The sequence below is a fragment of the Oryctolagus cuniculus genome, chromosome 7 (assembly GCF_051225735.1).
Source record: "Oryctolagus cuniculus isolate XC-2025 breed Fujian yellow rabbit chromosome 7, ASM5122573v1, whole genome shotgun sequence".
Taxonomy (NCBI): Eukaryota; Metazoa; Chordata; class Mammalia; order Lagomorpha; family Leporidae; genus Oryctolagus; species Oryctolagus cuniculus.
In genome coordinates, this window is record NC_142873.1 from 144,416,957 (window position 1) to 144,431,307 (window position 14,351).

A 14,351-nucleotide genomic window follows, 5' to 3' on the forward strand; every position below is an offset into this window, starting at 1 on the left:
AAAATCTGGCTGTGTCTACTGTGATCATCTCGGTTTCCTGTTCTGCCCCCTCTGGAGTGTAAGTTCCATGAAAGCAGGGACTTATTTTCTGTTGTGCTTGCTTATGTATTCTCCAAGTCTAGAAAAATGCCTCACATCAAAGGTACTTGATAAATTTTGTAGAATAAATGAATAAACATTACCTCCACTTTAAACCACTCATTCTTTTGTGAATTCTTTGTGGTCTGGTTGTGACTACAGTTACATGAACACTTTGCACTGAGAAAATCACCAGTAACACCTTAAACATTTTTTGTTGTTGTTTTGTGTTTTGCATTGTTTTCTCTGCAGCAGTTAATGTTTTTACACTGTATCCCTGGATCTTGTTTTCTGGCCAGTTAATATTACTATTCTGGTTCATTTTTTATCTTAAACTGTTCTTGTATTTCTCCATTCTTGTACTCCACAGATAATTTTCTACCTATAACATAGTACTCTTCTTGGAAGTATCTATTTCTTTCCCTTTCATAGCTAGCTCTTATTATTTATTAATTTGGTTTATTTGAAAAGCATGGAGAAATAGAGAGATCTCCCATCTTGTGGTCTGCTCCCCAAATCCCTACAATAGCCAGGGCTGGTCCAGGCTGAAGCTAGGAGCCGAGAGCTCAGTCTAAGTCTCCATGTGAGCAGCAGGGACCCAACGACTTGAGCCTTCACCTGCTGACTCCCAGGGTAGACATCAGCAGGAAGCTGGAATGGAGAGTGGAACCAGGACTCAAACTCAGGCATTCTGATAAGGGATTTGGGTACCCAAGTCATGTCTTAACTACTGTTCCAAATACCCTCCCCTCAAAGCTCCTTTTCTAATTCTGATTCTGTCTTCTAATATAGACGATCTTGATTTAATTGTTCTTTTTTTTCTTCTTTTCTTAAGACTTATTTATTTGAAAATAGAATTACAGGGAGAGAGGGAAATACAGACAGAGAGAGAAAGATCTTCCATCTGCTGGTTCATTCCCTAGATGGCTGCAACAGCCCAGACTGGCCAGGCCCACGTCAAGAACCAGGAACTCTACTGGTCTCCCATATGAGTGGCAGGGGCCCAGCCACTTAGGCCATCTTCCACTGCTTTTCTGAGGCCCTCAGCAGGGAGCTGAATCAGAAATGGAGCAACTGGGATGCGAGCCAATGCCCATATCAGGATGCCCGCATCGCAGGCAGTATATATACCACATGCTGTTATACCTGTTACACCACATGCTGGCCCATCAGTGTAATTTTTCATATGTTTGTTATTTCACCCACAGTAATTTTTAAATTTTTTTTTTTATTTAAAAGGCAGAGTTACACAGAGAGAGGTCATCTATCTGCTGGTTCACTCCCCAAATGAGCAGAGTGACCAGGGCTGGGCCAGGCTAAAGCTTAGAGCCTGGAACTCCATCCCGGTCTCCTACATGAGTGCAAGGGCCATCTTCAGCTGCTTTCCCAGCCTCATGAGCAGGGAGCTGGATCAGAAGTGGAATAGCCAGTACTTGAACTGGCACCCATATGGGATGCTGACATCATAGGAGTGGCTTAACACACTATGCCTCAACACCAGCCCCAACCACAGTAATATTTAACCACACAGAATATTATTTTCATTATTTTTAAATGAAAATTTTAAAAATTTGTGAAAGGCAAGAGACAGAGAAATATTTGATTAAATATTCCAAATGCCTACAACAAATATTTGGTTAAATATTCTAAATGCCTGCAACAGCCAGGACTGGGCCAGGAACAAAGCCAAAATCCTGGAACGCAATCCAACTCTTCTATCTGAGTGACAAGGAACCTGAGTACTTGAGCCATCACCTGCTGCTTCCCAGGGTGCACATTAGCAGGAAGCAGAAGCAGAAGCAGAATCAGAAGCAGAGGAGTTGGAAGTCAAACCAGTCACTCTGATACAGAATGTGACTTAACCTCTGCACTAAACACCTACCCCTATGTTTTATTTTTAATTGCCACATAATAATTATACAGATTTATGGAGTATACTGTTGCATTTCAGTACATGTATATAACTGTAATGATCAGATCATATCAGAGTAATTTACATAATTATCATCTAGGACATTTATCATTTTCTTTGTGCTGGGAACACTCAAAATCCCCTCTGCTAGCTGTTTGGAAATATACAATTATTTATTGTCAGTCATAGTTACTCTACTTACTATGCCATAAAACATCAGAAGTTATTCCTCCTATGCGGCTGCACCACTGTACTGAGGATTAACCATCCTCTTTCTCTCTCTCCACATCTAGGAAGTCAGCTGAGAATATGTAGTAGTTGTCTTTCTGTATCTGATTTATTTCACTTCATGTCCTCCAGTTCTACACACAAATGACAGAATTTCATTCTTTGTGTGTCTGACTGTTATTCCATTCCATTTTCTTTATCCCATTGATAGACTCCCTAGGTTGATTCCGGATCTTGGCTATTAGGAATATTGCTGCAGTAATCATGGGAGTGCAAATGTCTCTTGACATTCTGATTTCATTTCTTCCAGACACATACCCAGTATTGGGATTGCTGGATTCCATTTGCTCTTTCATTTTTTTCCTCTAATGTGGCCATTTTTCAAAGTTTCCACTCCCTTTTCATTTTTACTATAATTTCCAGTATTTTGGGTTTTTCCCCTTTAATACTGAATTACCTTATTAATTGCACGTCTCATTTCCTGTTGTTTTTTCATGCTTGTCCATTCTCTAAAATATTATCTGATTACATTGTATAGATGCACTTTTTATTATGTCACTTACTTCTGTAGAATCTTTTCATGTTTTTATTTGTTACTTTGAATTTAAGAGTCCCCATTTCCTGCCCTCACACAAGCTGTACACCATTGCCTGAAGAACCTAAGTCATATTACTTAATTAGTTGTGTATTCTCATAGAGATTCTTTGTTTTAACCAGGTTGAACATTTGTGGGCCTTTAATAAAACATTTTCAGGACCTGTTCATGTTTTCACTTCCTCTGCCTTTTAATCTGCCTGTTAATCTCAGAAAGCTCTCTCAGAGCACATTTTGTGGTACAGCAGCTTAAACCACTGCTTAGCATCCCCACATCACCTATTGGAGTGCTGGTTCAAGTACCAGATCCTTCATTTCTGATCTACCTTCCTGCTAACATACCTGAGAAGGCAGTGGGTGATGGCCCAAATATTTGGGTCCCTGCCACCCATATGGGAGAGCTGGATTGAGTTCAGCCTCCTGGCTTCAGCTTGGCCCAACCACAGCTGTATAGGGCATTTGGGAGTGAATCAGCAGATGGAAGATATCTCTGTCTCTCTCTGCCACTCTGCCTTTCAAATAAAAAGTAAATCTTCAGAAGAAAAGAAAAGAAAACGCTCTCACCACTTATCCTTTTCTATAATGGTCCCTTCTCGGGCCGGCGCCGCGGCTCACTAGGCTAATCCTCCGCCTAGCGGCGCCGACACACCAGGTTCTAGTCCCGGTTGGGGCGCCGGATTCTGTCCCGGTTGCCCCTCTTCCAGGCCAGCTCTCTGCTGTGGCCAGGGAGTGCAGAGGAGGATGGCCCAGGTGCTTGGGCCCTGCACCCGCATGGGAGACCAGGAAAAGCACCTGGCTCCTGGCTCCTGCCATCGGATCAGCGCAGTGCGCCGGCCGCAGCGCGCCGGCCGCGGTGGCCATTGGAGGGTGAACCAACGGCAAAGGAAGACCTTTCTCTCTGTCTCTCTCTCTCACTGTCCACTCTGCCTGTCAAAAAAAAAAAAAAAAAAAATCATAATGGTCCCTTCTCCTGTTCATGCCCAGATACTCAAACACACACACCGTAAGTCTGGCTATTGGTAGATACTGGCTGTTTTTAAATAATTGATCTGGTGAATTGGCTTCTTCTTACTTGTCATCAGTATTATTGTCAATGAAATTTTTTTAAATGTTTGCTTTTTTTTTTTTACCTACTTGAAAGGCAGAGCAAGAGATTTTTCCCCAAATGCCTCAGATGCCAGCAACAGCCAGGGCTGGACCAGGCTAAAGCCAGGAGCTGGGAACTCCATCCAAATTTGCCACATGGGTGGCAGGAGTTCAAGCACTTAAGCCATGAATTGCTGCGTCCCAGGATGTTTTAGCAGGAAGCTGAATTGGAAGTGGAGTAGCTGGGACTTGAACTGGAACTCTGGTATAGAATATGGGCATCCCAAGTGGCAGTTTAACTCACTGAGCCGTATCACCAGCCTTATCAATGGAATTTTTAAAAAGTATACATTTGAGCTATGTCATACCCAATGTTTTTTATAGCATTATTAAGTTATAATTGACATAATTGCATAGATTTAATTTGTACAACTTGATAAGTCTTACTGTATGTGAGAATGCTTCCAGAAGTTCATAGAAGGACAGACATGTGGCCTAGCATTTGAGATGCCACTTCCTGCATCAGAGTGCCTGACTCCTGATTCTTGCTTCCTATTACTGCAGACCCCAGGAGTCATGGGCATTTGGGGAGTTCTCGAGCAATGGGAAGTCTCTGTATCTGTTTGTCTGTCTCTCAAGAATAATTTATGGAAAATTAGATTTAAACAGTTTTATTTGCATGTGAAAAAAATTTTGGCCTATGCATAATTTTTAATAATATGTATTTTCCATGAACTTTTTGAAGGCCCTTCATATGTACTTATGAAATGACCAGGAATCCTCCCATTATTTTAAGGAACTTTCATTTTTAAAGACAACTGGATTGGTTTTTTTTTTGTTTGTTTGTTTTGTTTTGTTTTTTGTTTTTTTTTTTAAATAATCAGTTTTTAAACTGGGTAACTTTAATGTAGGATATGTGCTTTCTTCACTTAACCTCATCTGTCCTTATAAGCACTGCTAACTAGTGCAGTGGTTTATAAACCTTTTTTTATACATAAAGATTTATGTATTTGTTTGAAAGGCAGAGTTTACGGAGAGGCAGAGAGAGGGATCAAACTAATTAGAGTAGAATCTTTCCTTCAGAATTTTCTGAAGAGGGGCCAGTATATGTGGCATGCAATAGGTTAAGCCACCACCTACAATGCCAGCATCTAATGAGTGCCGGTTCAAGTCTCAGCTGCTCCACTTCTAATCCAGTTCCTGCTAATGTGCCTGGGAAGACAACAGAAGATGGCCCAAATGCTTGGGTCCCTGCCACCTACACGAGAGACACAGATAGAGTTCCAGGCTCCTAGCTTCAGCCTGGCCCAGCCCCGGCTTTTGTGGCCATTTGGGGAGTTAACCAGCAGACGAAAGATCTTTCTCTAACTCTCCCTCTCTCTCTCTCTGCAACTCTGCTTTTCAAATAAATAATAAATCTTTTTTTAAAAATTCTGTGTAGGAATACAGTACATACAATTGGTATTGGAGCTATTCATGGTAGAAAAAAGGGCCTTATGGGTATATTAATGAGTATACAAGGGATCCTTCCTTTCTCTCATGCCAGAGACTTTATGAGCTATCTCCCCTTGACTCTTGGGTTTCCACAGAATGCTTTTTGAAAATCATTGGGTTAGCTGGGAGACTGCTGATGAGAAGGTAAGTGGAGAAGTCATATTAATGTTTCAGGGAAATATTAATGAATAATAGGAAGAAATCCTCTTGTGTTAAAATTCATGTATGTTCTTTTTAAGAGTCTTGTTTTGCTCTGTTGTTCCCTTTTGCTTACAGGACTATCCCACCTACACTATTCTTGGTCAGAATCAGTACCAGACCTGCTATCCCAGCTCCAGCTTTGGAGTCACAGGCCAGACTAACAGTGATGCCGAGAGTACCACGCTAGCAGCAACCACATACCAGACGGAGAAGCCTAGTGTCATGGTACCCACACCTGCGGCACAGAGACTTTCCTCTGGTAAGAACTGCAGCTCTGAAAACAGGCTTGAGGGACTTCATCCTATAAGTGTTTTCTGAGGAAATCTATGGTCCTTTTCCCCCAAAGAAATGGCTAAAATTTAAGCCTACAGTTTCAGGAGTTTTACAGCTTTTAAATGTATCAGCAAATGCTGATGTCTAGGTGGAAAAGCTCTGACATACAGGCTTTATCCCCACATTCAATAAACATGTACTCATAACTTTGCATTTATCTCTGTATTTAATTCTGGTGATTATCTTCCACATCCTGTACTTTGAGGAAAGCAGTGTTTATCACTGGCATTGATGCATGTTTAAAAATGATGCTTTTTATATATAAACAGTGTGTGATGTATCTTGCCCTTACTAGGCCTAAGTGCAAATGGTTGCTATTTCAGACATACATAACTTTGAAATAATTATGTGTTGGTGCCTTGGCTTTGATTCGTTTCTCTATCTTTATTCTTCATAACAATTTTAACTTTTGAATAATGAAGAATTTCAAACAAAAACAAAAGCTATCAGAATAGTGTAATTAAGCCTTACTTATCCCTCATCCTTCTTTAGTATTACTAACTCATGGGCAACCTCATTTCAGCTAAACTTCATCCAGTTCCTTCCTCAGAGTCTAGGCATTGCCATCTAAAAGATAAGTACACATTAATGTAACCACAGTACCATTATCCCATCTTTTAAATACCTAGCAATAATTTCTCAGTATCATTAAGAACCAAAAGATGTTCATATTTCCAGTTTTCTCATATATGTTTTGTTTTCTACATTTTGTTTAGATTAGGATCCAAAGCATTCCATAATATATACATATTTTGAAATATGCTATAGATTATAAGTATATAAAAATTTTTATTTGTCAATTAAAAATACATAGGGATGGGAATTTAGCCTAGTGGTTAAGATACTGACTAGGACTCCCACCTGCCATGTCAGAGTACTTGGATTCTGATTCCACCTTCCTGCTGAACAGTCTCTGGGAGGCAGTGATGATGGCTCCAGTACTTGGGTTCTTGCCACATTCCTGGGAGACCTGATGTGAGTTCTCAGTTCCCAGAGTAGGCCCAAATAGGACCCTGGCAGGCATTTGGGGAGTGAACAAGCAGATGGGAATGCTTACTTGCTGTCTACCTTTTGCCTCTTAAAGAGAATTTGAAGAGAAAAAATTGGGATCCAGATAAGCTGTATATTATTATGATTGGTAGGGTTACTGAAGAAATAGGATTGCTTATCCCATACTGTGTGCCAGTGTGAATTTGGCTAATTGAATCATTTAGGGTAGTTTAGTTTGTGCTACTGCCCTCTTTATTTTGTCAGAAATTAGTAGATTAATTTAGAGCAGTGGTTTTCAACCTGAGGTCATTTTGCTCTTAGGAAACATTTGACAACGTGGGGTAACAGTTTAGTTGTCACACTGGACAGGGGATGCTACTGGCACCTCGAGGGTAGAGGTCAAGGATGCTGCCTGACTAACCATCCTAGAAGACAAGACATCCTCACACAGCAAAAAAATTATCTGGCCCATAATGTCACTTGTGTCCAGCTGAGAAACCCTGATCTGGAAGCTTGATCAAATTTTGGTTATTTTATGGGTTTTTTTTTTCCCCAATACAACTTCATAGGTGTTTTTTAATCAGAGCAAACTTAAAGTCTGATTTTTAGCTGTTTTTGTAGTATTAGCTGCTGTTGATGCTCATTACCTAGATCTACATTCCCTAATTGCTTATGTAAAGTTTGGTTTTCCAACCTTTATCCCTGCATTATGAATTGTTAAGCGCAGAGAATCTGTTACCCTCTTCCTACTCTGGTTGTTGTGGCCTGTTACTACCAGCAATATATGTCTTGCTTTTGCTTTACAGTAGATCCCTCTACAAGCCCATCTTTGTCCCAGACTACACCAAGTAAAGATGCTGATGATCAGTCCAAGAAAAACATGGCCGGCAAGAACCGTGGCAAGAGGAAAGCTGATGCCAGTTCTTCTCAGGACAGTGAATTGGAAGTATGGGAAGAAACTCATTTGGGTTGCCTGCTTGGTTTTTTCTGACTTCTTAAATCTTTTAAACATACATCTGAAACTCTTGAAAAACAATATCATTCTATGTTGTGTGCCCTTTAATTCCTAAGTTAAGAAGCTGAATTTGCCAAGAGGAAAGAAAATACATAAAAACTTTTTACTCTTTTGATGGTATCCTTTGATACACTAACATTTTTAAATTTGGTGAAAACTGAGTTTTTTCTAACTGCCATGCTTTTGGTGTAACAATTAAAAACTGACAACTATGAAGGTTTTCATCTGCTATCTTCTCAGATTTTCATTATGTAGCCCTTAAATTTAGACCTTTGAATCATTTTAAGATAATTTTGTATTTGATGTTTTTTGTTTTGTTTTGTTTTGTTTTGACAGGCAGAGTGGACAGTGTGAGAGAGAGACAGAGAGAAAGGTCCTCCTTTTCTGTTGGTTCACCCCCCAATGGCCACTGAGGCCAGCATGCTGCAGCCGGCGCATTGCGCTGATCCAAAACCAGGAGCCAGGTGCCTCTCCTGGTCTCCCACACGGGTGCAGGGCCCAAGGACTTGAGCCATCCTCCACTGCACTCCCGGGCCACATATAGATAGCTGGTTTTTCCAGTACCGTTTGTTGGAAAGACTTTCCTTTCCCCATTGGATGGTTCTGGCATTCTTGTCCAAAATCAATTGGCCATGTTTGTGAAGTTGATTTCTGGTTCTGTTCAGTTCTGTTCCATTGATGTATATGTGTTGGTCCTTATGCTAGTACCACACTGTTTTGATTATTGTAGCTTTGTAGTAAGTCTTGAAATTAGGAAGTGTGAATCCACAAGATTATTTTAGCTATTTGGAATCCCTAAAGATTCCATGTGAATTTTAAAATGTTTTTTTTTCTGTTTCTTTAAAAAACAATATTTGGGGGCAGGTGCTTAAGCAACCGCTTACATTGCTGTTTAGGGCACTTGCATCTCATATTAGAGTGCATGATCTGATTTGGAAGGTAGAAAATGATGTCTCAGTTGATTTCCTGCTACCTACATGGGACACCCAGATTGAGTTCCAGTCTCCTAGCTTCAGCCAACCCAGCCTTGACTGTTGTAGACATTTGAGAAGTGAACCAGCAGGCAGAAGATATCACTGTCTCTCTCTGTGTCTCTCTGCCTTTCACATAAAATGAAAATCAACTGGACCAGTGCTGTGGCACAACAGATTAAGCTTCTGTATGCAATGCCAGCATCCCATATTGGTTACCAGTTCAAGTCCTGGCTGCTGCACTTCCAATCCAGCTCCCTGCTAATGTGCCTGGGAAAGCAGTGGAGGATGGCCCAAGTACTTAGGACTCTGCACCCACGAGGGGGACTGGAAGGAAGCTCTTGGCTCCTGACCTGTCCTAGCCCTGGCCGTAGTGGCTGTTTGGGGAGTGAACCAGCAGATAAGAAACGTGCGTGTGTGTCTGTCTGTCTGTCTGTCTGTCTCTTCCTCTCTCTCTCTGTAACTCTGCCTTACAAATAAAATAAATCTTGGGACTGGTGCAGTGGCATAGCCAGTAAAGGTGCCGCCTGCAGTGCTGGCATCCTATATGAGTGCCATTTCGAGTCCTGGCTGTTCCACTTCTGATCCAGCTCTCTGCTATGGCCTGGGAAAGCAGTAGAAGATGGACCAAATCCTTGGGCCCCTGCACCCACGTGGCAGATCCTGAAGAAGCTCTTGGCTTTGGATCGGCCCAGCTCTGGCAGTTGTGGCCATTTGGGGAGTGAACCAGTGACTCTCTATAGCACTGCCTTTCAAATAAATAAATAAATAAATAAGTCTTTAAAAATAAATACATAGATAAGGCCGGCGCCGCGGCTCACTAGGCCAATCCTCCACCTTGCAGCGCCGGCACACCGGGTTCTAGTCCTGGTCGGGGCGCCGGATTCTGCCCCGGTTGCCCCTCTTCCAGGCTAGCTCTCTGCTGTGGCCAGGGAGTGCAGTGGAGGATGGCCCACGTGCTTGGGCCCTGCACCCCTTGGGAGACCAGGATAAGTACCTGGCTCCTGCCATCGGATCAGCGCGGTGCGCCGGCTACAGTGCGCCGGCCACAGCGGCCATTGGAAGGTGAACCAACGGCAAAGGAAGACCTTTCTCTCGGTCTCTCTCTCTCTCACTGTCCACTCTGCCTGTCAAAAAAAGAAAAAAAAAATAGATAGATAGATAAATAGTCTATTAAAAAAACACGGTTGGGATTTTGATAAGAATTACATTGAATCTGTAGATTGATTTAGTAGTATTGTCATCTTGTAATATTGAGTCTTCCTGTCCACCAACATGTGTTTCCATTTATTTAGGCACATCTTCTTTAATTTTCTCACAGTATTTTATAGTTTTCAGTATGCAGATCTTATGCCTCCTTAGTTAAATGTATTCCTAAATATTTTACTCTTTTTGATACTATTATAAATGGAATTATTTTTTAAACTTCTTTTTCTGTTATTCATTGCAAGGGTATAGAAATATAGCTGATTTCTGAATTCATTTATTAACTCTTTAACAATTTTTTTTGGAAGTTCTTTGGGATTTTCTGCATATAAAATCATGTTGTCTACCAACAGTTAATTTTACTTCTTTCGTTCCTATTTGGAAGCTTTTTTCCCCTTTCTTGCCAAATTGCTCTAAGACTGCCCAGTACTGTGTTGTCTTACTCCTAATCTCAGGAGTGAAGCTTTCAATAGATTAGCTTGTATTTTTCCTACATGGCCTGTATCATACTGAGGACACTCTCTTCTGTTCCTAGTATGTTGAGCATTTTTATCTTGAAAGCTTGTTAAATTTTGCCAAATGCATTTTTTACATCAGTTGAGATAATCATTTACCCCCCTCTGTTAATGTGATACGTTCTATTTAATTTTTGTATGTTGAATGAACCACTTTTATATTCTGGGAACTAATCTCACTTGGTAATCATGTATAATTATTTTTAATATACTACTGAATTTGGTTTATTACTATTGAGAATTTTTGCATCAAATTTTATAAGAGAGTTTTCTGTTTTGTTTTTAATATTTATTTATTTATTTGAAAGACAGAGTTACAGAAAGAGATCAATTTTTGATCCACTGGTTTACTTCCCAAATGGCCTCAACAACTGGAGTTGGGCCAAGCTGAAGCCAGGAGCCAGGAGCTTTCTCTTGGTCTCCCATATGGGAGTTGAGGGCCCAAGAACTTGGTCTGTCTTGCACTACTTCCCAAGTGCATTAGCAAAGAGCTGGATCAGAAGTGGAGTAGTGGGACCTGGCGCTATAGCATAGTAGTCAAAGTAGGTTCGTGTTCTGGCTGTGCCTCCTCCTCCTCTTCTTCTTCTTCTTCTTCTTTTTTTTTTTTTTTTTTTTTTTTTTTTGACAGGCAGAGTGGACAGTAAGAGAGAGAGAGACAGAGAGAAAGGTCTTCCTTTGCCGTTGGTTCACCCTCCAATGGCCGCCACGGCCGGCGCGCTGCAGCTGGTGCACCGCGCTGATCCGATGGCAGGAGCCAGGTGCTTCTTCTGGTCTCCCATGGGGTGCAGGGCCCAAGGACTTGGGCCATCCTCCACTGCACTCCCTGGCCACAGCAGAGAGCTAGCCTGGAAGAGGGACAACCGGGACAGAATCTGGCGCCCCAACCGGGACTAGAACCCAGTGTGCCGGCGCTGCAAGGTGGAGGATTAGCCTAGTGAGCCACGGCGCTGGCCTTGGCTGTGCCTCTTCTAATCCAGCTCTCTGCTTGTAGCCTGGGAAAGCAGTAGAAGATGATCCAAGTGCTTGGGCCCTTGCACCCACATGGGAGACCCTGAAGAAGCTCCATGGCTTTGAATAGCCCAGCTTCAGCTGTTGTGGCCATTTGGGAGTGAACCAGTGGATGGAAGACCTTTCTCTCTCTCTCTCTCCCTCTCTCTGCCTGTAACTCTACCTCTCAAAATAAATAAATAAAATCTTTATTAAAAAAAAAAAAGAAGAAGAAGTGGAGTAGTTGGGACTCGAACCAGTGTCTATGTGGGATTCCAGTGTTGGAGGCCTCAACTTAGCCTACTGTGCCACAACATTGGCCCAAAGTTTTCTGTTGTTAGTGTTTTCATGAACTGGTATCAAGGTAATATAGACCTCATTAAAGAAGTTTAAAAAATGTTCCCTCTTAGATTTTTTTTTTTTGGAAAAAAAAGTAAGAGAGATTAGTGTCAAATCTTTAAATGTTGGGCTTTTCCAGCAGAGCCATCTGTTCCTGGGTTTTTCTTTGTTGGGATATTTTTAGTTACTGATTTAATCTCCTTACTTATTATCAGTCTTACCAGATTTTCTATGCTTTGAGTCTTTTTGGTACTATATTCTATGTATTTTTAGGAATTTGCCCATTTCATCTGAGTTATCCAATTTTTTGGCGTAACATTCTTCCTAGTATTCTTTTTTTTTTTTTTTGACAGTCAGAGTGGACAGTGAGAGAGAGAAAGGTCTTCCTTTTTCCATTGGTTCACCCCCCAATGGCCGCTGCAGCCGGCGCACCGTGCTGATCTGAAGCCAGGAGCCAGGTGCTTCTCCTGCTCTCCCATGCAGGTGCAGGGCCCAAGCACTTGGGCCATCCTCCACTGCACTCCTGGGCCACAACAGAGAGCTGGACTGGAAGAGGGGCAACCAGGACAGAATCCGGCACCCCGACTGGGACTAGAATCCAGTGTGCCGGCACTGCAGGCGGAGGATTAGCCTATTGAGCCGCGGCGCTGGCCCCTAGTATTCTCTTAATCCTTTCATTGCTGTAAAATCAGAAGTGATATCCCAGCTTTCATTTCTACTTAAGTAATTTCAGTCTACACTTTTATTTTCTTTGTCATTCTAACAAAAGGTTGTCAGTTTTACAGATGTTTTCAAAGACCCAACTGATTTTGTTGATTTTTCTCTATTGTTTCATTGATGTTTCTCTATTGTTTTTCTATTGGCTATTTACCTTTGCTCTAACCTTTATTATTTCCTTCCTTTTGTTGCCTTTCAGTTTTTCTCTTTTTCCTAGTTCTTTACTGTGTGCAATTAGGTTATAGAATTGATATCTTACTTATTTTAATGTGTGCGTTGACTATTACATTTCCCTCTTACCACTGCTTTCACTGTATCCCATAAGTTTTGGCATGTTGCATTTGTTTTCATTTATCTCAGGTATCTTCTAATTTCATTAGTGATTTCCTCTTAATGCATTCATTCTTTGTTTAAGAATATGTTAATTTCTGTACTATTTGTGAATTTTCCAGTTTTCTTCCTGTTACTGATTTCTTGTTTCATTTCATTGTGATTGGAAAAGATACTCATTTTTTATATTTTCTTCCCTTAGCGGGTATTTCTTTGGGACTTGGATGAGACCATCATCATCTTCCACTCCCTTCTTACTGGATCCTATGCCCAGAAGTATGGAAAGGTAATTTGAATCTTCCTTTGTTCCTGTTCCTCTTCTGTCTGTCTGGGCAGGTAACGAAAATCATTTCCTCTGCCACTTCCATTTTACCCTGTTGGCTTTCAGTTTTCCATGTAAAATATCACCAGATGCCTCACACAGGCAGGCTTCATAATCAGGCAGAGTTGATGGTAAAGCTAGAGACTAGACATAGGACCATTGCAGAAAGCTGAATGTTTTCCAGAGTTGACATCTTATAAAAATTGAAGTGAGGCCGGCGCCGCGGCTCACTAGGCTAATCCTCCGCCTTGCGGCGCCGGCACACCGATTCTAGTCCCTGTCGGGGCGCCAGATTCTGTCCCGGTTGCCCCTCTTCCAGGCCAGCTCTCTGCTGTGGCCCGGGAAGGCAGTGGAGGATGGCCCAAGTGCTTGGGAGACCAGGATAAGTACCTGGTTCCTGCCATCGGATCAGCACGGTGCGCCGGCCGCGGCGGCCATTGGAGGGTGAACCAATGGAAAAAGGAAGACCTTTCTCTGTCTCTCACTCTGCCTGTCAAAAAAAAAAAAAAGAAGTGAAGGAATAAGCCTCAAGACAGAGCAGAGTCTTGGGATTATTCCAACAACCAATCTGATAGTTGCGTTTTTAGAGAGCCCAAATTGAGCATTTCATTTAGCCAAGTATATGCCAGATATATGAGAATACTTCATAAAGTTGATGGTTATTAAAAAATGTAAAATAAGGGCATAGAGCCTCTAAATGAACTGGTTTATTGTAAAGCAACTCCCATTGGTTTTTCTGCAAATGTTTTGACTCTGGCCTTTCTTTACTTTCTTTCTGGTTTTTGAGACTGTCAGCTAACTAACTGACCTCTGGTATTATAGTGTGTGTTTAGGGGTGTACATGCAAGGAAGATGATGGTTTTACAATAATAGTATTCAACAATGTAAAATTTCATCTGGAACAGGAAATTTCTCAAAAACATTAAGTGGATCTTTTTTTTTAAAATGGAGAACACTGCAAGCGAATGATAAAAACAATTATTTACTGTAAAGTAGTGAGTTGTTTTTTAAAAACATTCTCTGGGGCCTGAAC

General features: G+C 41.4%; 1 protein-coding gene across 19 annotated transcripts in view; it reads left to right on the forward strand.

Annotated features, from left to right (window-relative positions):
• The window catches only part of EYA3 (EYA transcriptional coactivator and phosphatase 3), a 107,316-nt gene that overhangs the window by 71,461 nt on the left and 21,504 nt on the right, over positions 1–14,351 (forward strand). For 10 of the 19 annotated variants that reach the window (XM_002716084.6, XM_070078983.2, XM_070078985.2 and 7 more), the window contains 3 exons: positions 5,669–5,852; positions 7,723–7,862; positions 13,199–13,282. In XM_002716084.6, coding sequence (XP_002716130.3) covers positions 5,669–5,852; positions 7,723–7,862; positions 13,199–13,282 — 408 coding nt within the window. The remainder of the gene's footprint in view (positions 1–5,668; positions 5,853–7,722; positions 7,863–13,198; positions 13,283–14,351) is intronic. The other 9 variants (XM_070078981.2, XM_051856783.3, XM_051856786.3 and 6 more) reach the window with 1 other exon arrangement.